Source organism: Bolinopsis microptera, chromosome 6 (assembly GCF_026151205.1).
Source record: "Bolinopsis microptera isolate Bmic1 chromosome 6, MBARI_Bmic_1.0, whole genome shotgun sequence".
NCBI lineage: Eukaryota > Metazoa > Ctenophora > Tentaculata > Lobata > Bolinopsidae > Bolinopsis > Bolinopsis microptera.
The window spans coordinates 14513745-14536005 of NC_087077.1; the positions used below are offsets into that span (position 1 = coordinate 14513745).

General features: G+C 37.1%; 1 protein-coding gene across 1 annotated transcript; it reads left to right on the plus strand.

The window, feature by feature from the left end:
* The first annotated feature begins 4429 nt into the window (after positions 1 to 4429).
* LOC134816227 (5'-AMP-activated protein kinase catalytic subunit alpha-2-like) lies at positions 4430 to 22233 on the plus strand. The gene is made up of 16 exons (XM_063824970.1): positions 4430 to 4580; positions 4822 to 4963; positions 5266 to 5359; positions 5677 to 5759; positions 5942 to 6003; positions 6352 to 6439; positions 10847 to 10916; positions 11057 to 11105; positions 12826 to 12931; positions 17049 to 17154; positions 17322 to 17436; positions 18410 to 18495; positions 20186 to 20378; positions 20597 to 20667; positions 20877 to 21053; positions 21412 to 22233. The coding sequence occupies exons 1-16, from the start codon at positions 4466 to 4468 to the stop codon at positions 21526 to 21528; spliced, it is 1674 nt and encodes a 557-aa protein (XP_063681040.1). The 5' UTR covers positions 4430 to 4465; the 3' UTR covers positions 21529 to 22233.
* Positions 22234 to 22261: the final 28 nt, after the last annotated feature.

Consider the following 22261-nt stretch of genomic DNA (forward strand, 5'->3'; position numbering starts at 1 on the left):
ATTCTAAGGAAGCATCTCTTTGATCTTGATTTATCAATAGTTACTGTGAAGGATCTGTTATTAAGGTATGATGTAAACCATTCGAGAACAGTACCTTCAAAACCAAAGTCCTTTTTTAGTTTTTTTAGGAGCAAGTGATGATTTACAGTATCAAAAGCAGCACTGAGGTCCAAAAGGAGGAGGATAACCTTACTTTTCATGTCACTGATACAAAGAAGATCATTGTAGATGGTAAGGGTCGCAGTTTCGCAGCTATGATTTGACCTATAACCACTTTGATGCTCAGCATGAAGATTGTGATAGTCAAGATGTTTGGTCATCTGTTTCTGGACGCTCTTTTCAATGAGTTTCGAGAGGAAAGGTAAGTTACTAATCGGTCTATAGTTGTTGAAGCTATTGACATCTCCTTTATCATCTTTGATGGCTGGTCTGACAAGAGCACTCTTTAGGACTGACGGAAATTTTCCAGTGACAAGTGAGTCATTGATAATAAATGACACAATTGGTTTAACTTCATTAAAACACTGCATTAGAAGTTTTAGAGGGATGGGATCCTCTTCACATTCTTTTTTGTTAAGGTCAGAAAGAATCTTTTTGAGATCATTGTCGCTTATGGTTTCAAATTGGCTCCAGGCTTCACCTTGAAATGGTTCAGAGTGGTCAAGAAGAATGTCAGCTGCAGTATCATTGTTAATGGCAGAGTAAATCTTTTCCACTTTATCATTGAAAAACTCTTTCATCTCCTCACATAGAGTTTCAGCAGGTTTGTTATTAGGCTTCAAGTTTTTAGATATGTCCCGATCCATCAGCTGATTGACTATTTTGTAGGTATCTTTTTTATTGTCCTCACAGCTTTGCAGACGATTTTCATAGTATAGCTGTCTAGTGGTGTTTATAACTGCCTCGGCATGCTTAACAGCTTTTTTATAGTCTAATTTTGAATCTGCAGTTTTAAGTCTCCTGTTGTCACGTTCAGCTTTTCTTCGTTTCCTTCTGGCAGTTTGACATTTTGTGTCCACCCACTTGCTTTGATCAGGATTAATGCTAAAACAGATAAGGGGAGCATGTTTATCAAGAATTCTGCGAAGTTCTTTGTTATAGAGTTCCGTGGCAGAGTTGCAGTCAATAAACTTGTTGGGGTCATTTATGTCAGATAGCAACAGATCCTCCTTAAAAAGATTTATGTCTATATCTGATATCTTTCTGCCCACCATATCTTCTTTGTTGCTTCCTTTGTGGTGAGGAAAGGCAATAGAGAAATTTACGAAGTAGTGATCTGATGTTGTTACTGTTTTAGCTACATCTATATCTTTTATGTTCAACATATCACACGCATTGCTTCTAGTAAGAACAAGGTCTAAGATTCCACCCCCAATGTGTGTTGAACTGGAAATATGCTGGATGAGGCCATAGTTTGATATGAGATGGATAAAATTTATCGTATCAGGATCAGTGAGGTCTTCGACATGGATATTGAAGTCTCCAGCAATGATCAGTCTACCTGGAAGGTGAGTTAGACTGTCAAGATATTCATCAAATTCCCGTAAAAAGTCTGTCATTTTGGACATTTTAGCCGTACAAGATCGATAGACACAGCAGAAACGAAGAAGGTCATTGGAACTTGACTTCAGCACACTCTCAACATGTTCAAAGGATTTATGGGTCTTTGTAGGGCGTTTATTGAAGCTAAGATCTTTCTTAAAGGCAATAGCGACACCACCTCCTCTACCAGCTCTAGATTGGTGAACAATATTATAGCCTAGGTCTTTAATTTCCGCTATTTTTGACGTATCTCCCTTACGTAGCCAAGTTTCTGTCAGGAAACAGGCATTGATATTGGAGTCAGACAGTTGCTCAAATACTTGTGCAGTTTTATTACATAGTGACCTTGTGTTAAACAGTCCGACATTTAGGTTGAGAAGCGTAGTCTTCACATGTTTTTTGAGTACTCTGTTCTTTGTCTAAGACTCTCTTTCTCCAGCATTATTATGGGACAGTTTTCAGCACCAGAGTGATGGGTGTTACAAGATTCTCTGTATGATTCATAGGTGGAGTGTGAGCAGTTGGTGCATCTGTGACTTCTTCTGACCTCTTTGTAGGGACAAGCCCGTGTTATGTGTGATGCACTACAATACATGCAAATAACATCAGTTTCGTTGCACTGAGATGAAATGTGTCCCAGTTTCTGACATCGGAAGCACTGCTTAAGATCAAATCTATCAACTACTTTACATCTGGAATTTCCTATGTAAATGGACTGATTGTTTAACAGGAAATGCCTTATGTCAGGAGACACTTTAATCCCAACAGTAGTGTAGTCTCTTCCATAATTGACATACACAACTTTAAATGTTCTATCATGCTTAGTCACCAAATCTTTAACATATTGATTCTTTTCCAGAAGCTTCAGTTCCATAAAGGTTTTAACCTTTTCTCGAAATTCAGGAACTGATAGATTTTCAGAGACAATGTGGGAGATTAAGTTGTTTGGGATATTCGTAACTGTGACTTTCGGGAACATTTTCTTTGCATCATTAACAGTGATTTTGGACGAAGTTACAGCTGATGAGTTTGCGAGGGCTATTTTCCCATCCTCTCTATCTTCTTCTGAAGGGAAGGAGATAACAATTTTGCCTGTCTTTGGTTTAGGGGTCAAGAAGATCATGGGTATTGTACCAAGGGCTTTACTAGCTAGCTTCCCTGCTTCCTCAAGATTAGTATTACTAGCTTCTACATTGAGGACGATAACATGATTATCAGGAGAATTATTATGGATATTGCCAGAGGGAAGTTTTTGCATAGGAGTTTCCTTCTTGGTTAGTTCTATGTAGTTCTCAGTAGCAGTACTAGTGGAGCTATCTATAGCCGATTCAGGAGACAACGCAGCACTGTAGCTCTTTGAAGATGAAAGTGAACTGGTAGTCTTCATTGGGGAAGCAATTAAAGAACTAGGTGTTTGCAGGGCTAGGGCTGATGCACTACTAGGGATAGATGATGCACTACTAGGGGTGCTGGATCTTCGTGTAAGATTTGGTACTTCTGTGAGCAAAGAATCTATGTGTGATTTAAGTTTGATGGAAATAAGTTCTTCTACACTTGACAGTAAACTTACTTTAAAATTGCTCAAAGTTTCAATCAATGCCTTCTCATCTCCATTGCTTGAAGTTGTATCAGTAGTGGTAGTAGTCCCACTTTCAGTGCTAGCCACACTTTCAGTGCTAGCCACACTCTTGGTGCTAGCCACACTCTTGGTGCTGTCCATGCTTGTATTGCAAGTTGAGTCCGCAGTTTTAACAGCAGTTTTTGCAAGGAGAGCTTTCTTACAGTTAGGACATGTCCAGCCAAAGTCACCATATCTTTGAGAATATGTATTACCGTGTTTGTGAATTACTGGCAAAATATTCGTCAGGAAAGTCCGTGAACAAATAGACGTGGGCATAAGTGTGCCAGCCTTATCCTTACAACATGCATGGAAAACGTCTTTACATATCTGACAAGAAATGGACTCATAGGCCATGTTATCACTTTTACACCGACAACACAGCCCTTTGAGATTAAACTTGGGGACTGTTTTTGGGTTAATGGCACTTTTCTTTAGGGGGGCTTTAGAATCTTTAGAAAAATCTTTAGAAAAATCTTTAGAAACATCTTTAGAAACATCTTTAGAAACATCTTTAGAAACATCTTTAATCTTTAGTATAGGTTTTTTTATTTTAACAGTACCTTTTTCTGAGGGCTTCTTTATCTTTTTCTCTGCTTCTTCACTGCTGGGCGTTTGGCCTGCAGCCTTGTCATTTTTCATAGCTTTGAGGCTCGGGATCATACCTCAATAACAACATATCATATTTATAATTATAAGTATATTGATCATTACAATTCTGTCACAACGAACTGAGAGCAAGAAAATTAAGGGAGACAAGCAGACAGGAAATCGGACGGACAGAATTATAACCAACAAAAAACACATTTCTTGGAAGCTAATCTGGCCAGACTGTATCGGCAGCCCAGAGGTACTTTATCAGTTTGGCCTTAAAAGTAGAAATCCGCTCTGACTGCCGGATACATACTGGTAGACTATTCCATTTCAGCATAGATCTATGAAAGAAGCTATTTCGGAAGGCATCCGAGCAGGGCACAGTAGTACTCATGTACGTTGAGTACTACTGTAAGATATTTTCTTTGCTCATAAGCTTAATGAACCCTCAAACTTCCCTAAAAAACTGTAGATATTTCCTCTAGTACAGTGTGTGCATCACCTGTGATTGGTCTAGAAGAAGAATCAGCAATAGTCAAAATTTACTTTAATATCTTGTGATTTGTACTGTGCTAAAATATTGTAGCCAACCCTGACCAATGTTGTAAACACTGATTGGTGCAGTCTTCTCCGTTCCATCTTTTAAAAGGACCTTAACAAGACAATCTTTAACATAAGCATAGCAAGATGACTTAGTTGGAAGATCAAGACATGTGTATAGTAATGATGGATAATCAGTCTAAGTTAACACCGTGTAATAATGTGAAGATTGGAAACTACATCGTTGGAGAAACCTTGGGATGCGGTACTTTTGGCAAAGTAAAACGTGAGTTAGTACACAATACCTACAATATCTATGATGTATAGGTACAACTATTTTCAAATGTTAGAGCTTTCTGACTTAAGAGGGCATACACCAAAACTGTTTATGATTTGGCCTGGCAAACTTTAAAATTTGAAAATTTGTTTTTGAGTATCTGCAAGTGTGAACTGCCATTTATTTCATTATCTTGCAATGTCAAGAATTAGGACTATTTTTACACCAAGTTGAGCAGGCTTTCTTTCAGGTGCTGTTCATCATCAGACAGGGCAGCAGGTTGCCATAAAGTTCCTGAACAAGAATAAGATCCAAAACCTGGAGTTGGCAAGTAAAATCAAGAGAGAAATTCAAAATTTGAAACTGTTCCGACACCCTCACATTATTAAAATGTAAGTATTAACCATAAATTGCATACAACATATAAATTTCGAATCTAACAGAGCATAGACGGAACCTGGGCAAACAGGAAAAAAAGCAGGAAAGGATGCAAGATTGTTTTGGCACTTGGTGCAGAGATTAATTAATCAGCCTGCAGCATTGATCAATCAAATCCCAGAATTACTCTCACACTTGCTGTAACAAATTTGCACCTCTTCCTATTGGAACCTAGACAAGTATGCTCTTCATAATCCTTCCCGAATATTTTATCAGGTCTCAGACAGAAACTAACAATTTGCGTCATTACATCCAGGTATGAAGTTATAACAAACCCTACAAACATCTTTATGGTTATGGAGTATGTTTCTGGTGGCGAGCTATTTGACTACATAGTCAAGAAAGGGCGGGTTAGTACTAATATTTTACAGTTCATTTACCTATATTTTGAGTTTGAACATTTTGAGATTGAACATTTGTGCCCTGCGGTTTTAACATGTGAAAATAAAATACCAGTTATTTGCCTTGTTTTACTTTGTCTGTCGAGAGCCGTGATGCTTCATACTAAACACTACTATGTTAAAAACTCACGTTCGGCCTTACGAGATTTTGTCCATTTTACTGAAAATATTCTATTCATTGACTTTAATAAGCACAAATACACTGCCCTGTGAAGTGTTGACACATTATGCACTATTATACATTGTTAATTGTAAATCCTTTTTAGTGTGACGAATCAGAGGCAAGGAGGTTCTTCCAGCAAATAATTTCAGGAGTCGACTATTGTCATACCAACCGAGTCGTACACAGGTTGGTTTTACATTTTAACACAAATTGAGTGAGACGCGGTTTTTAGGACACTTTTCTGTAATTTAACAAATGTGATTATTATGGTTTAAAGATATTTACCGATCACAAGTTACCTCATGAGACGTGTAATGTTATTCGTTTAACGTTCTACGTAGTTTTTAAATGAGTTATTTTTATCGCAGGGATCTAAAACCAGAGAATCTGCTGCTCGACCACAACAGGAACGTTAAAATCGCTGATTTTGGTAGGTTTTACAAATTTTTATTAATTGATAACCTATGTACATTTTTAACTGCAATAATAATATAGCTGATGAATGTAATATTACTTAAAACTGATCAATTTAACAAACATTCCCCCCCCCCCGCCTGAAACTCTGTCTATTTAAATGTTATCCTAAATCCTTCATTGGTCAATTCAACAGTGTTTCTCTGAAAGTAGTTCAATCTCTGTGCTCATATATTTCACTGTTTCGCAATAGTCGTCACGGGCAATGATATGTTTACGTAAATATTGGAAGGATTGACATCGCTTCCCCACCACTATCATCATCCTGGCACTGTACTGTGAGAGTTTGATCTTCCATTTACAGGACTATCCAACATGTTGAACGATGGAGATTTCCTGGAAACGAGCTGTGGGTCCCCTAACTACGCTGCTCCGGAGGTCATCTCTGGAAAGTATGTATTTTTTAATTGATTTTTAATGTACTAAGATCTGGAATCTGGATAATACTTTTTATCTATACACTTACTTAATATACATAATATTATTATCTGGAACCTCAACATGGCACAAACATTACAACTTATATATCCACAACTGCTCAAAAATGCGTTCTAACATCACAGGTTTTTAATACCTAGCCAGTTATTAGCCGGCTAATAGCCGGTTATTAGCCGGTCGGCATTGTACCTATTCGCTGACACTTCATGTTGGCACAGTATACCGGGTACATAGTGCGGATAAGTTAGAGATGTAGTAGTTTTGTGTATAAACATTGTTAATGTTAAGCTCCCACTTTTCTTGAAGTAAATAAAGTAGAAATTTGTATGTGGTGCTTTCGTGCGGTGTCCTAATATATATTAAATATATGTGAGTGTATTATGAAGGAGTATATGTGAGTGTATGAGAGGTAGCCACCTATTATACACTGTGCTTCACATAACTATTAGACATATATTACATTCCATGGTTCATCCAAAATATTGAATACCTCGCTTTATTGCCAGGATACAGGTAACTTAAAATGCATACAGAACACTGATAAGCTATATTTAAACTTATAATTATAAAGAAATGGAAATTTGATTCTGCAGGGCCTAATCCACTGCAACTGATGTTAATTGAAATTTTGAAGGATGTGGCAGGTACTAAAAAATCAAGGACTCAGTACCGTGTACGTGATAACATGCATGCTTCTGGTCGTGGGGAGCCCGTGCAACCAATATATTATTTTTATCTGCTTCACTTTCTCATTCAGGTTAGACCCATAAAAATAGGTTATGTTACAAAGTTACATTTCACCATCTGGTGTTCTAATTTGTATAAAATTTGGTTGAGAAATGAGAAGTTATTAGTTTTCACCACATTTCAACAGCCACCCCAGGTCCCCAATGGGATCAGTAGTGTTCCTGTAAATTTTCACATTTCATTAAGAATAGCCACCGAGTACCTGGTACACTGCACATTTATTTACAACCCGTGGACCGTGGTAATATATGTTATGTAATATTATGCGAGTTTTATAATATTATAGGAGTTTTAATACTTTCCGCACTACTATAAATAACAAATAATTTTAGGAAGCGTTGTAACAGAGCTGATATGTTAATAATGTTGCCATGGGTTGGCAAATCCCGCTAGTTAGACTGTATCTTAGTATAGTATTTTACTGAGGTTTCAGCGTAAACTGGTTTATTAAATTAAAGATATAAATTATATTATAACGGAGTATATGAACTTTCTGAATACCTATATATTTTAAAATGGTACTGCATATCAAATTACATGTAATTGAAGTTCCATATTTTAATATTTAATTTGCCCATTTTATTAAGAATAGCACGAAATACCTAGAATCCACTAAGTACTAATACTATGTTGTAGTGCACACTCTACATGTCCTACACTCTACACTCTACACTCTACACTCTAAACTCTACACTCTACACTCTACACTCTACAGGACCTAGTTCCACTAACCAACAATACAGACTATAGAGTGCTGTAGTGAAGGCTTTCTTCGTAATATATTGTACATAATATTAGAGCAGCCACCACATTATCTCAGAACAACAAATTGGACTATACCAGCCACTTGTTCAGTTATAGGCCTATTAGTATTACACGTCTAAAATCTAATCTACTTTGATAAAGGGGGTTCATCAGATTTGTCCCGGAAGTTAACGCAATTTCGTTATGAAGGAAATACAAAATGGAAACAAATATTTCGAGATTTTCACTATTTTTTATTATCCCCGTATTCTGAAGAAAAAAAACATCATGAGAGAGGGCGTAGCCGAGTGGATGCTAACTATATCCGTTTAAGTTCTAACAGCCCAGTTCCACGGCTCAGTTTTGCGACCAGATTTGACACAAAACTCCGCGAAAAGAGTTTTGAAAGGCAAAACTCCGCGAAGGCAGTTTTGTTTACAATGTACGTTCCCATGCGGTTAGTATTTGCACGCAGATTTGCGCGCGCACGTTGGCGCATTTTAATGAAATTTCCCACGCAAGCGCCCAGGTTAAAACTGCTTTCACGGAGTTTTGGGTCATATCAAAAATATTTCTCCGTGCGGAGAAACATTTTTGAATTTCATTTCCGGTCGCAAAAATGTGAGAAAAAACGTGAGCAAATCTGGTTGCAAAACTGAGCCGTGGAACTGCAGGGTAAGCTGGGGATGAACCTTGATCCAGTGCAAGCTCTCAATTTATAAGATGTGACCGTCATGTGACTGTCACAATATCAAAGCGGTTAGTGCGAATTTGGTCATTTTAGAGTTAACCGTTACACGGCGAGTTGGTTGCCTTGCAAATATTCTGTCACGATTATATGCGATCCGTGGTTATATGTGTTATATAATGCTATGTGGTAACAATATTGATTATTGTAAACTCTCACCATTTTACTGAGGCTTGAGCGTAAGAAAAACTGGTTTATGAAATTAAATATAGAATATCTGAACTTTATAAATACCTGTTTTAAATTTCAATTCAAATGGTACTGAATTTAAAATTACAGGATAGAAATTCCCAAGAAATAAGGTGTTGCCTCATAATGAAATGGTGATGTTTTGTCACTGCAGTTGATATTATTAGTGCTGGTCAGAAAGCACAATGCTTATCATTGAAGCCAGGAGATTAACATGTAGAGATTGTAACTAGTTCAATCCTCAGTTTAGTAAAACCCATAAAAACCGTGTCATATATTACAGGATAAAAAGATAAAATTAATCCATGATATGGGATATCAATTCAATATGGATGATTTCTGTGATATCTGTGATAAAAAATACGATTTTAAAATACAGTAACTACTTACATGTTTCAAACCTCAGTCCAGTTCATATAATTTCTCACAATCACAGTAGTTTTACAAAGTGCAGTCTAGAAGTTACCTGTAATGTCGTCACGACTTTGTAACGTGCACATGGATCACTTGCTGCACTTCAGTCGAATTTAAAACCCGTTTTCGCGCGTAATACTGAATAATTGTGATTTACAGCCATGGTATATCATGCACGTATCCGTTAGCAAGCTACGTGAACGAAAGCTGGGAATTTACTATTGTTCCGGAATTTTCAGATTCAATATTCTAGTTTACAACATTTCTCAATCGAATCTGTTTCAAATTTCAAACCTTCAGTGTAAAAAGGAATAAATATAATTCAATGATATCTGTGCAAAACAGGAAGTCTAGAATTTGTTATTACAAATGGGCCTGGAAACATCTTTTCTACAGAATTCCAGACAGTAAAGAATAAAGATGTTTCCGGGCCCTTTTTAACTGTTGCGAAAACATATTTTGATTTCTATGCCAAGAAAGTCTCACGACTTAGAAGATTCTTGTTTATATCCAGACCTTCTAGAACATATGCAAGTCATATTTTTCACTACAGTATTGCAGATAACATAACTTGCATATTGCACGAACCTGGAACCCATAATCTAATTATATTATTAATGTCTGTTTTCAAATCTGGTATCGAAAATTACCGAATGTTCTAAACATTTGGAAACTTCTATTCTTCGAGTTAAGTAAAAAGGTAAAAAGAATTGTACGTTGAATTCAAATACGGACCTGCAATTGAATTTTGAACTTATCAGTTCAGAAAATAATAAACTTTTCGGTCCGAAGTATCACTGCTCACTCAAATGTTCGATTTCTTCTGTTCATTCTATTTTTCAATACATAAAATTTGCAGTTGAAAATAAGTTGTAATTACTGCAAAACTTTAACAATAACCACATTCCACAAGCTAACAAGCATAAATTTAAAAAATTGAGCCCCCATGATTCATAATATATGTCGAAATTATGGGCCTCGTAAAAACCTTGAATTATTTCTGAAGAAATCAATTGTTAACTTGTTGATTACCTAAGATTAAAAAGTTGAACGTGTAATGTAAATATAGTGTGGATATATGCGAATATATATATATTCTAAATAACTGATAAATGATATTCCACACAAAGCATGAAATTGTGCTGTATATGAGTGGTGATTTCGCTCTGAGAATCAGGGTCAGTAGCTCAATTGGTAGAGCAAGACACGCGAAATGTCGAGGTTCTGGGATCATTCCCCAGTTGTCCCTAGTTTTTCAGAATTAATCATCACCTATAGACAGCATGAGAGTAGGCCCTGCCATCTCGAAGTGAAGATTAAAAAGCATCAAATTTTACCGTGAAACTTTAAATTCCGGACAAGTTTTAAGAAAACAAATTGGATTTGGCCGAAGCTCAGATAGTCAAAAATTAGAAGCTCAATGATAAAAAGTTCCTAGTGGTTCTCTAAATTTCACTAAATTTCACTAAATTCACCAAATTCACCATGATATTGATAATGACTACCAATTTATTCTCAGATTGTATGCTGGACCGGAGGTAGATATTTGGAGTTGCGGGGTTATACTCTACGCTATTGTTTGTGGCACAGTAAGTAGATAAAATATTCTACAAATTGATGAATTTGAACATGAATAGCTTTTATAATTGATGTTTATACGTTAATAACGATTACTTTAATTTCTTTCTGTAATCTGCCTGAAAAGTATAATAACTGTTATGTATTTCAGCTTCCTTTTGATGATCCGCACGTTCCGACGTTATTCAGGAAAATTAAAGGTAAATCAATTAATTTTAACCGTAACCATGGCAATAATCTTTCATGACAACGCAACACGTAGGTACTGAAACAACAGTTCGATGTTTGGCGCTTGCCACCCCAAACAGCAATAAGGTCCAAAACTATACCTACAAACCCTGAAACCATTACATTATATTTTGTTAATATAGCATGAGCAGTGCTGAAAGACGAAAGTAAAAGTGTTGAGAGTAACAAATCTATTTTAAAAATGGAATATAAAATAAAGTGCTACACAGTTCCTTAAATTAAAGTAGGTAATGGTCCGGTGGTTCACTACTAGTACTGTAGATAACTTGAACATCTGCTTATATTCAGTTTAACTTTACTATTCGATTTTTTGATTAAATGGAGCCTGTATAATTTATTGGCTCACTGCCAGATTAGTTTCTATTCCATGTCTACCTTGAACTGCCCTAGCAGTTTACAAAATGTCAGCTTCAATTCTCTCACCACAAAGAAGTGACATGATAACGTTGTATGAGTTTGACATTTATTGTACGCCACTTTGGGATCAACAATATAATCAGTGTACTAACTGCTCGTACCGGTGCTGTGTAACAATCACACGGTTCAGTGCGCTTATAGAACCTGTCCTAGTAACACCTGGTAACACCTAGTAACACCTGGTAACTGTTCTAGTAACACCTGGTAACTGTAATATCAGAGCTGTTATCTTATGTTAAATGTTATTAATGCTTTTCATACAAAGTTACCACGAATTCTTCATGAATGTTACTATCCTCAACACCCAGTATCTCTACAGTATCTAGTATCTCTATTATATCTAGATTGTGGTATGTATTATCTAGTATTTCTATATTGTGGTATGTATTATCTAGTATTTCTATATAATATCCAGTATGTATCTACCACGTGTTATCTGTTATATGAACTAGTCCATACATATTAGATATTGTGTAATGTGTGTGATCGTACCATCACGGCATTTAGACTAATCGAGATATTTAAAGCGTGTGTTATGTAATTTAATATTTAGACTTATTACAAAATTACTTAATAATACAAAGTGAGCTATTTTGGTATGGCCTTGCAATATTCCTTCGCTTGGAGAAATTTAACACTCTGATAAGTTGTAAACCAGACTGCCAACATTGTACGAATTTAGAGGACAATTTTCGTGGACAACGTACGTTGATTTCAATAACATGAATAAAATGATCGCTGAAATATAATATATTCATGTTGAATTATGTAACCATAATATTATGATAGCGAACAAATGGTATTTAAGAAAATTTCTCTGGTAACATTATTACATCACCTACATTATTATGCATCCTTCAAAAGATTTAAAGTAACCGCGTACACGTCCTAGTGGGCTGATCTTGAAAGTATTGTTTGTTGGTAATCTAAAGAGTAACGTACGGTTATTAAGTAAGAGTTAAAGTTAGATTCAAGTTGTACTTGTAAGCCGGCTTTGTAATAAGCTGACGTTGGTTTTTAACTGGCCCCAAATTTAACGACCGGAAACTTTTATAATAAATAATTAAACGTAACAATGACGCTTTCAACTAAACAGCACTTAGCATTACTTTGTTACTTAAAGACAATACGTATTTCCATGAAATCATCTAAAATTATCTCAAAGCAAAGCACTGATTCTAGATAATCTCAAAGTCACGTACGCGTACGTTTATTAAGTAATCTCAAATAAAAACTAAGGTATTTTTGTTTCAGAGGGAGGGTTTAATGTACCCAGCTTCATGTCTAAAGATTGTGCTGTTCTTATCAAGCACATGCTGAAGGTTGATGTTACTGAACGAGCTACTATCGCTAATATCAAGTTAGTTTATTAATTTGTTAAACATTATTTTCTTCTATTGATTATAGTTATTATTTTCTATTTAATGCTATTTTATTTACCGATTTACAGTCCGATTTAGCGTTTATTATCCGGTAAATCCAAAGTTAGGATAAGATTCGACTTTGCAGTTCAAGACATTTTCCCTGCTTTTATTTTGAATACACTCAAGCAGGCATCTTAACTCACGTCGCATACTTGACACAATATAAGAAGAACTCACTAGATCACTAATCACTTGGAATGTTGGCCGGAATGTGGGGATATATTGGATACAGTTGACAGCTCTCATGACATTCAATTAGCTTCATTACACCTTCTATGAGAGGAGGAAATATATTTGAAAGCGACCATGTTACGCGTATGTATGGTGTGTTGTATGTGTACGAGCGTGTATTCCTTGCTTATGAAGGAAGGTATTTACCTAACTAGCAGTCCTGTCTGTCTGTCAGTATTAGAAGACATACTACAGAGTGCTATGGACATACTACAGAGGGAAATTGTGGGTTTATACAAACGGTGGGCTGAGATTCCGTGCTTCGCCCTTACCTGCTGGGCCGCGGCTAAGGTCTACCACAGGGATGGTAGCCATAAGGTCTACCACTGCACAGGGATGGTAGCTATAAGGTCTACCACAGGGATGGTAGCTATAAGGTCTACCACAGGGATGGTAGCTATAAGAGAACATTGCCGGATGTGTAACGGCGTACACCTATAGTAGGTTTGACAGGAAGGACTTTTCAATTCGAACAATAGTGACCTAACCTTCTGGGAAATATCTGTACCGGGATATATTTACAAAGTGAGATGAGAGTGATTTACCTGAAACATGGTTATCATCTAATCAGTAACTGTTACCATTCAGATTCTGAAATTACATACAGTATCTGAATCTACTGGTTTTATATAGCAGTAATGTAACACTGGGATTACCAGTGACTGGGACCTTAGCTTGACGGACCTTTTTATCGAACGTCTCAGATAAAGGGACCAGTTCTAATGCTTTTTTCATATTTTTAAAATATACACTTATTTTGTGGCTTCAAAAAGCTCCGGTTTCACTACATTTCACTTAAAAGTACACCTTTACATCATGATGCTTGAACACAGTGTTTAAGGGGGCAGGGGGGGTCTTCATGGAAATTTTCTCAAAATCGACTTTTTAGTTGTTTCTGATAGAGGGGAGTGATATCTATCAGATGCTTTTAGTCCGATAGAAAAATATTGTTCCTAGCCGAAATTATCGCCGGTCAAAGGTCAGCGCTTGTGTGTAATTGTATTGCGCGAGCGATTTTCAATCGCGTGCCCTGAAAATCGAGTCTAAAAATCTATCTTCTCCTACATTTTTTGAGCAATCACCCTCACCCATATCCAAAAAATTTTTAATTTCCTACATTCTCAATTTTTTCGTTTTCTGTGGCCGCTCGCTTCGCTCGCATAAAAAGTCCTTGTATTCGCGCGGTTCAAAGATTTTTCATGGCGGATTCCAGATTCTCAATTTTACTTTTTTAGGGCCCGGAATGCTTTTTAAAAGATAATCCTAGGTTACTTTTGGGGGCGAAGCCCCCGAAAATTTTGGAAATTTAAACTAGATTTGGCCTCCTGGAACGAATCTGACAATGGAGAACGATTTTAGCATACTATTTTCTGATTTCAATTTTTATTGGGATAAATTGTCTGGATTCTAGAATCCCTAAACACTTGGCTTAACTAAAGCACGAAATAGGAGACAGCATGAAGTATCAAGAGTTTATAATTTTGGCAAAAATGTTTTCTCATCTACTACCATCACTTTCTGCTTTCAAGCTATAAACTAATACAGGGTTAAGGGAATTTGGAGAAGGAAGCAAGTATGAGACCAAATTTTTTAGTTAAAACGCCCTGTTTTTCTGATATTTTCTCACGCCACACGAATTTGGGCTGGGTGTGTGCAGTGTGATACACACATTGAAGACGTGATGTGTATATGCTACTGCTTGCCAATACAGATATCGGGTGACACTGTAGACATATCCGGTTTCATAGACTAAATAAGTAGATAGTAAAATGTTAATAAAGTAATAATGACAACTATTTATGTCGTGTACGCGAAAATGCCCCAATAATTAGCATCTGGTTAGTGGTTACTTGATGCACAGATTTTGTAGCTAATAGCAACAAACTTTGGTCTGTGAAATGAAATTTGATAGACTGGATCAGTGGATCCCTGACTGAGGACATTTAAATAACGGTCCAGCAACTTTTAGTCTGCTCTTTCACTTAAATTCCTACTGAAATATTATCGAAAATTCTCAGAGTTGGCTCTCGAATTTCCTACTTTTTGTCAAAAATTTCCTACTTTTAAAAATTTCCTACATTCTTAGAATGCGAGAATGCGGGTTTTTGGATATGGGCACCCTCAAACTTTCAGGATATGTTCTAAGGATCATTTAGAAGAGATTGTCCAGGCAAAATTTCGAGATAGGCCTTTAAACATTTTTTATTCGATTTTAAAAATCTTGGACCTCGAAAAATCGACAAAAAACCAGGTCCAAGATTTTTTAAATCGAATAAAAATGTTTAAAGGCCTATCTCGAAATTTTGCCTGGACAATCTCTTATAAATGATCCTTAGAACATATCCTGAAAGTTTGAGGGTGATTGATCAAAAAATGTAGGAGAAGATAGATTTTTAGACTCGATTTTCAGGGCACGCGATTGAAAATCGCTCGCGCAATACAATTACACACAAGCGCTGACCTTTGACCGGCGATAATTTCGGCTAGGAACAATATTTTTCTATCGGACTAAAAGCATCTGATAGATATTACTCCCCTCTATCAGAAACAACTAAAAAGTCGATTTTGAGAAAATTTCCATGAAGACCCCCCCTGCCCCCTTAATGCTGACTGCTGGCTGCTGGCTGCTGACTGCTGGCTGCTGGCTGCTGACTGCTGGCTGCTGGCTGCTGGCTGCCCCTTTTTCAGTAAATATGCGGGCCCCCTAATACTGGACCTAACTGGACCTTTTAGTTTGTTTCCGAACCTCTCAGGCGACACTCTTATCACATGCAGATTATAATATATTATACCAGCACCTGGTCTCTTGTAATCCAATATTGTACGTAATGGGTTACTTACAGTCCTACACAATATTGGTTCGTTTTCCGGTTTCTTTCTCCCGGACATATTAAGTGACAACAGATGTGTTTTCATTGGCTATCACTGGGACCAGGTTTTTGGCAGTGTTCCAGTACGTCAGCTATTCATCACTCACCTGTTATCTTGTTACTATTATATCTGACTAAAACACGAACTGAAGTATACGAAATATTGTTGATATGATTGTATATTTAATGAGTCTGAAAAATTGTTAGTTACACTCAAAGCCACATAATATCTTAAACTGATAAAAGCCACATAATATCTTAAACTGATAAAAGTGAAAGGTCTTCAGAATGGTGAGAGTTAGATGAATTTAACTGATCACTCACATCTTATTTTTTCTGTTCACTAGCTTACATCATCGACCACAGAAAGTGAGAAAGTGAGAAAGAGATAAGTTGTTGCAATATTAGCTGTATCTACTATCTAACCAGTGCCTCAGCATGTGTACCAGACCAATCAACATCAAAATGTAACATTTCACCTCCGGTATTTGAGCATGTTTTTCTGGGGAATGTTTCTTATGAACTGTTGAGAGGTGGAATTTGGGAGGCTTAACCTAATTATGAGTGTTAGTGACATATCTACCCGCAATTTACCGGGTTGTATAAATTCCTTTTACCAAGGAACCGCTTCCTCAGTGCTGACTGCTCATACCTTGCAAAGCACGTGAAAACGTTCTTAATTGAAATCAGTAGAAATTATTGAACCTTGGCCTTGACACCATAAATGATTCTTTGGTCCCATCTGGGTAAGGATAACCTCATGACTTTTATGAGATACGAAATTAATGTTTATCAAAGTTTTGATTGACATGACATATCTATGGGCTCATCAATAAATTCAAAAAATTTCAACAATACGACAAATAAAACGTTTTACTGACACTGTTATTTTACCAAAGCTTAAATTAACAAATAAGATAATTGAATAATTAGCTAATTAGTAACCTCTCAGGGAGTGCTCTTGGTTCACAGTTGACCTCCCAGAGTACCTGTTCCCTCGTTCTGGTTCACTCGACGTTGAAGTGGTCGACGAACAAGTTGTCACCGAAGTTTGCAAGGTATAAAATCGTTTCCTGGGTACAATTGTTATCGAATTTGCGATGTAACATGTTACATGCGTTTTACCAGTGTTAAACTAATTTAAATATTTTCTCTTTAAGAAACTAAGTATAACGTAAGTATTATTAGGTTAACATTCAAAAATAGCAGCCCCAAATGTTTCCAGAAGTTGACTTGCACTGAACAAGATGTGATAGCTGCCCTGGAAGTACATGATCCCACAAACCAATACCGAATAGCTTACAACTTGATCCTGGATAGTAAAACTAACAGACATATTGGTACGTTTAGCACTAGAACAATCAACTTCCTTGTTATTGATTAGGAATTACTGAACTGATTTACTTTTAATGTCTCTAATTACACTTTACAGAGAATAGTAACACTGTAAACATTAAACGCGGCAATTCTTTAAATAATTCCGTTCCTTGGCCTAAGAAAAGTGTGACACAACCGCGGCAGTGGCGAAACTTTGCTTGTTGGCGCCCCCCCCCCCCCCGCTCAGTGACGAAAAGCGCCCCCCTAAAATTTTTTGTCCCTAAAAAAAAAAAAAAAAAAAAAAGGTCGGGTACTTTTTTTCTCGCCCCCCTACAGCTTTTTGCGCCCCCTGAAGCAAAAAAGGTACCCCAAATATTTTTTTCGCGTCGGCCGAACGCTAAATTGGACAGGGAATTACACAAACAAGGCGTTTTATCAGTGAAAGGGCCTAAAATTCAGGAAAATTGCGCCCCCCTTATACGGCGCCCCCCCGCACAGCGGGGTCTGCGGAGCCCTAAGTTACGCCACTGAACCGCGGTCCAATGAATACCAAGTTTCAGGTTTCAGATAAGTTCCTCACGAACTATCGGTCACAAAATATGTTTGTTTTAGTGGGATCAACGGAACACGCGAACGTCTTTCTTATAATGACACCGCCGCGCACGCGTGTTTATGTATGTGCGCAACTTGATTTCAATAAGCACGGCGCCTCGAAGATGCAATTTATGATTTCATCTTGTTTACGATGATGTAACTTGATTGTGGCTAATGGTAACGTATTTTTCGGAATTTAAAAATCTCCTGGAGCACTTTTTCACGGGTCCAGGTTCACTCGACATCTAAGTTATCGGCGAACAAGTTGTCTCTGAAAATGTATAGGTATAACATCGTCTCCTTGCTACAACTGTTATCGAATTTGCGATGTAACACGTTGCATTTGTATTATTTATCTTGTTTACGATGAGTCGATGATATAACTGGTAATATTACACCCAGGTCCCCCAAACTCACTTGACGACTTTGTTTTCGGGTCAACACCACCATCCGGAGCATGGAAGGAGTTCGACAATCTCAGCCACTTGGTAGGTTCCACTTTTTACCGATAATTTCACAGAATCGAATTATCCCAACAGATTAGTTTTCACTAATAATTGGTCTTGAGTCTAAATTCAATAAACATAGTATCTCAAATGTCCGGGCGTTTGCTATTCCGCGGAACTGGAAACTCTCCGAAAGTGTGGGTTAAATCAAATGATAGTCAACAGAACTTGTTCAGTTATTATCATAATTTGATAAACGCGACGGAAAAAGTGGCCGTCCTTAAATACTTCCGATGACATAATTCATCAACATGTAGCATTTTCGCAGTTCAACACAGTCATAAGCATGTAAGCACAACAAAATTAGCTTTGAGCGAAATAACACGCACACGATCATCACGTAAACGGACGTTCATTGTACTAGAATAATAACTACAAGGATTATGTGGTCCTAGAACAGCCATAACCTACCCCTCCCTCCCTCAATTATCCCTTATATAACAAGATAAGACACCTCTTATACGGGAGAAACAGATTACATGATATACGGCAGTAAATGTTTGTGGCAATCAGTTCTAGATACTTCTATCTTCCACCCAGTGCTATTTAGCACTGCTAATGGACATATTTATAAATATATATGTATATATGCGGAGAACAGAAGCTTAGTTGCGAGCTTCCAGAGATTCTACAACCTTCTAGAACCACATGTTCTGGTACATGTCTCGCGAAATTGTAATAGTTCTACACGGTAACGAATGGATGTGTGGCATTCTAGCAGCTCTCTCTTGTATTACTCGAATTGTATTGTAAATGGAAGGCCATGGAATGATCTAAATGTGGTGGGGTTAAATGTCCAGCGAGCTCTAAAAGTGTGGAACAAAGGATGACGCCACTTATGAGAATTTACACTACTCGAAATTCCTTGCTATCACTTCGTGACTTCGTTGCTTTTGCCTATTGACGTTTTCGCTTTCACTTGCCGTTTGCTGCCGGAAGATATTTATGGTATTTAATTCATCTCATCTACCCTGGCTTTGATTTATAAGTAGTCACTAGTCTTGCTGCTAGAAGTTTCTGGAGACCAGATCGATCATTCTAGGAGTTCTTAATGTTCGTTCTGAGTAGTGTAGATTTCCTCGAAATTAATGCAAAGTTTTTCGCAGAACGCTTACATTGCTCATTGTATTTGTAGTTGAGTTTAAATCTTTGCTGTTCCTCGGAGTAACCCAGTTGCCCAGAAACTGTCGAAAATACTGTCTGAATATTGCGATGGCATTCTAAAACTAAAACACAACGGGTCCCGTAGAAATGATGATCTCTAATATATTTGCCTTGTGCAACACGGAGAACTGCCGATGTGGTGTCTGCTTCGAGAACTTTCCTCATCTTTCCGTGGAGGATCCTTTTGAAATCAACGTGGTGCGTGGACAAAAAGAATTAACACTTCAAATCTGAATCACCGCCATAAAATAATGATTTTTTCGGTGGCTCCGGACTAAGAACTCTAGAGCTCTACAAAGCACAACCTACGGTATAATAAAAACAAGCAACCATTGTCAAATGTCAATGCCATTATATCGGACTCTTAAACATAATTCACCTCTCAAGCAAAGATACACTTTGTTTTATAATAGTGAATTTTGTTACAAAATCTAAAATTAAACATGGCATTTGTAGGAAGACCACGTGACAACATGTGTGAACTCCCTGGTAACACCAACTATTTCAGAGTCCCGGTTCTAGCGGTGGTATATTACTCTCCACCTCCCCTGCTCACTTCTCCCTCTCCTCTCTGCCTCGCTCCTCTGCTTCAAACGCCGTTTCTTCCCAAGTCCCAGCTCCTCCAAACCTCCATAAGTTGGGCGGGGATGAGACCATGGCTACTGGGGACGACAGTGGCAGGAAGAAGAAGTGGCATCTAGGCTAGTTTAATTCTGGACAGCTTTTCTAGACTTTTATAAGGCCTACTTTAATTTATAGTTCTGAATTCATGACAAATTTGTGTGTTATATAGTTCTAAAGATCATGATCCTTTGGAATTGGATGCGGTGAGGTTACCTTATTTGTAGTAGTAGTAGCAGTAATAGTAGTAGTAGTAGTAGTAGTAGTAGTAGTAGTAGTAGTAAACTGTCATTTTCAGGTTTACGTTCGAACAGTTCTCCGGGACATATTATGAACGCTGTCTTTAAAGCTATGAAACGCTGTAATTTTGTAAGTTACTCTTATTTATAAATTTTAAACATAGATAATTTTAAGATACTCTCTTAACATGAATCAAGATGATTAGCTATATTTGTAATACCCTACATTGTGATTTGACAACCTGTTAAAAAACTCACATTTCTAAATATTTGCTCCAAGAATCTCACAATCCTAAAGAATTCCATCAGAGATCTCACAATCTAAAATATTTCCCACAGGAATGGAAGGTGATAAGCCCTTATCTGGTGATAGCTCGCCAACGTCAGGGACAAACTGCCCGACCCATCAAACTGTGCCTCCGACTGTATGAAATGAACAAGAAACAGTGCCTACTTGACTTCCAGAACGTTTCCAGCTTCAAAGACAGCGATCTCAACAACAAGATTGAGCTAGAGGTATGTTATCATTAGATTCCTAACCCTATGGCGGATTGTTCCAATTTGAAAACTCTCCTACTTATTTTGTTGATTAATTTGTTGATAAGTAATACTAATAAGTTAGATATAAAGAACCGAAAGAACATGTTAATTAAACAGTTGAATATCAATAATATTAATTAGGTTGTAAAGGTGTGTTGCTACACTTATATGTCTGTGCAGAACCACCCTTAATTAATATCTTTGTTCTAGAACCTTCTCTAAATTATTGAATCATCATCCCCTTATCACAGGTAGTTAATGTTATCAATATTACGTATTCAGTAATCAGTATATAATATGTCTAATTTATGTAATGATCCTGCCTCCCCCGCAGATGTCCAGACACAGATACCCCTCTGCCTCCTCTGACGGCAGTGGCTCCGAAAAAGAGAGCCACGAGATTTTAGAGTTCTTTGAGATGTGTGGTAGACTTATATCGGAACTGTCATGAATGTAGGATGATAAACTTTTATCTGTGCCAAGACCTGACCTAGACCGGGAGGACGGTTTTCCCTTGGACTCTTCATGTCTTCTTTAATGCTTTTATTATGGTAAACAGCTGAGAGCGAGCGATTTGTCCCAATTTGTAAGATATGGTTAAAGAATATGTTTTATTTGTTTTCGAAGAAAACAGTTGGGCAGTTATCCATAGCGCTGTCTCGAGTTATATGTGAGTCTGTTTTTATCTCTAATTAATACCAGGACCTATTTTGTTTATAATAATTCAAGTTAAATTATTTTTCGTCTGTGTCTAGAGAGTTTATGTCAATTTTTGGGGAGAAAGAAATTGTATCTCTTGAATTGTTATCTGGTGGTTAATAACATGAGACTACTGGTCGGGAGACGATGAAGATTTGTTTTGACACGTGATTAACCCCGTCACTAATTTCCCTTCCTTGCTCTTAGAAATCTGAAACTTAACCGCTTTTAAAGTACCGGTGTCACGTGTCAAAAGAATATCGTGTTCACTGGAAATCTGACGTCACGCCAACATCTTTTAAGTGGTTAGATTACCCAAAATAAGACGAATAATTTCAACAGTATAACCTATCTGATTATGTACTTTTAATGCAGAACAGTGCAAGATGAAAACGGTTTTATTTATTTCTCTTACCACTTTGTTACTGAAAGCCCTGCTCAATTTCAATTAAATTAATCGTAGTTTCATTGACTAACATAAAATG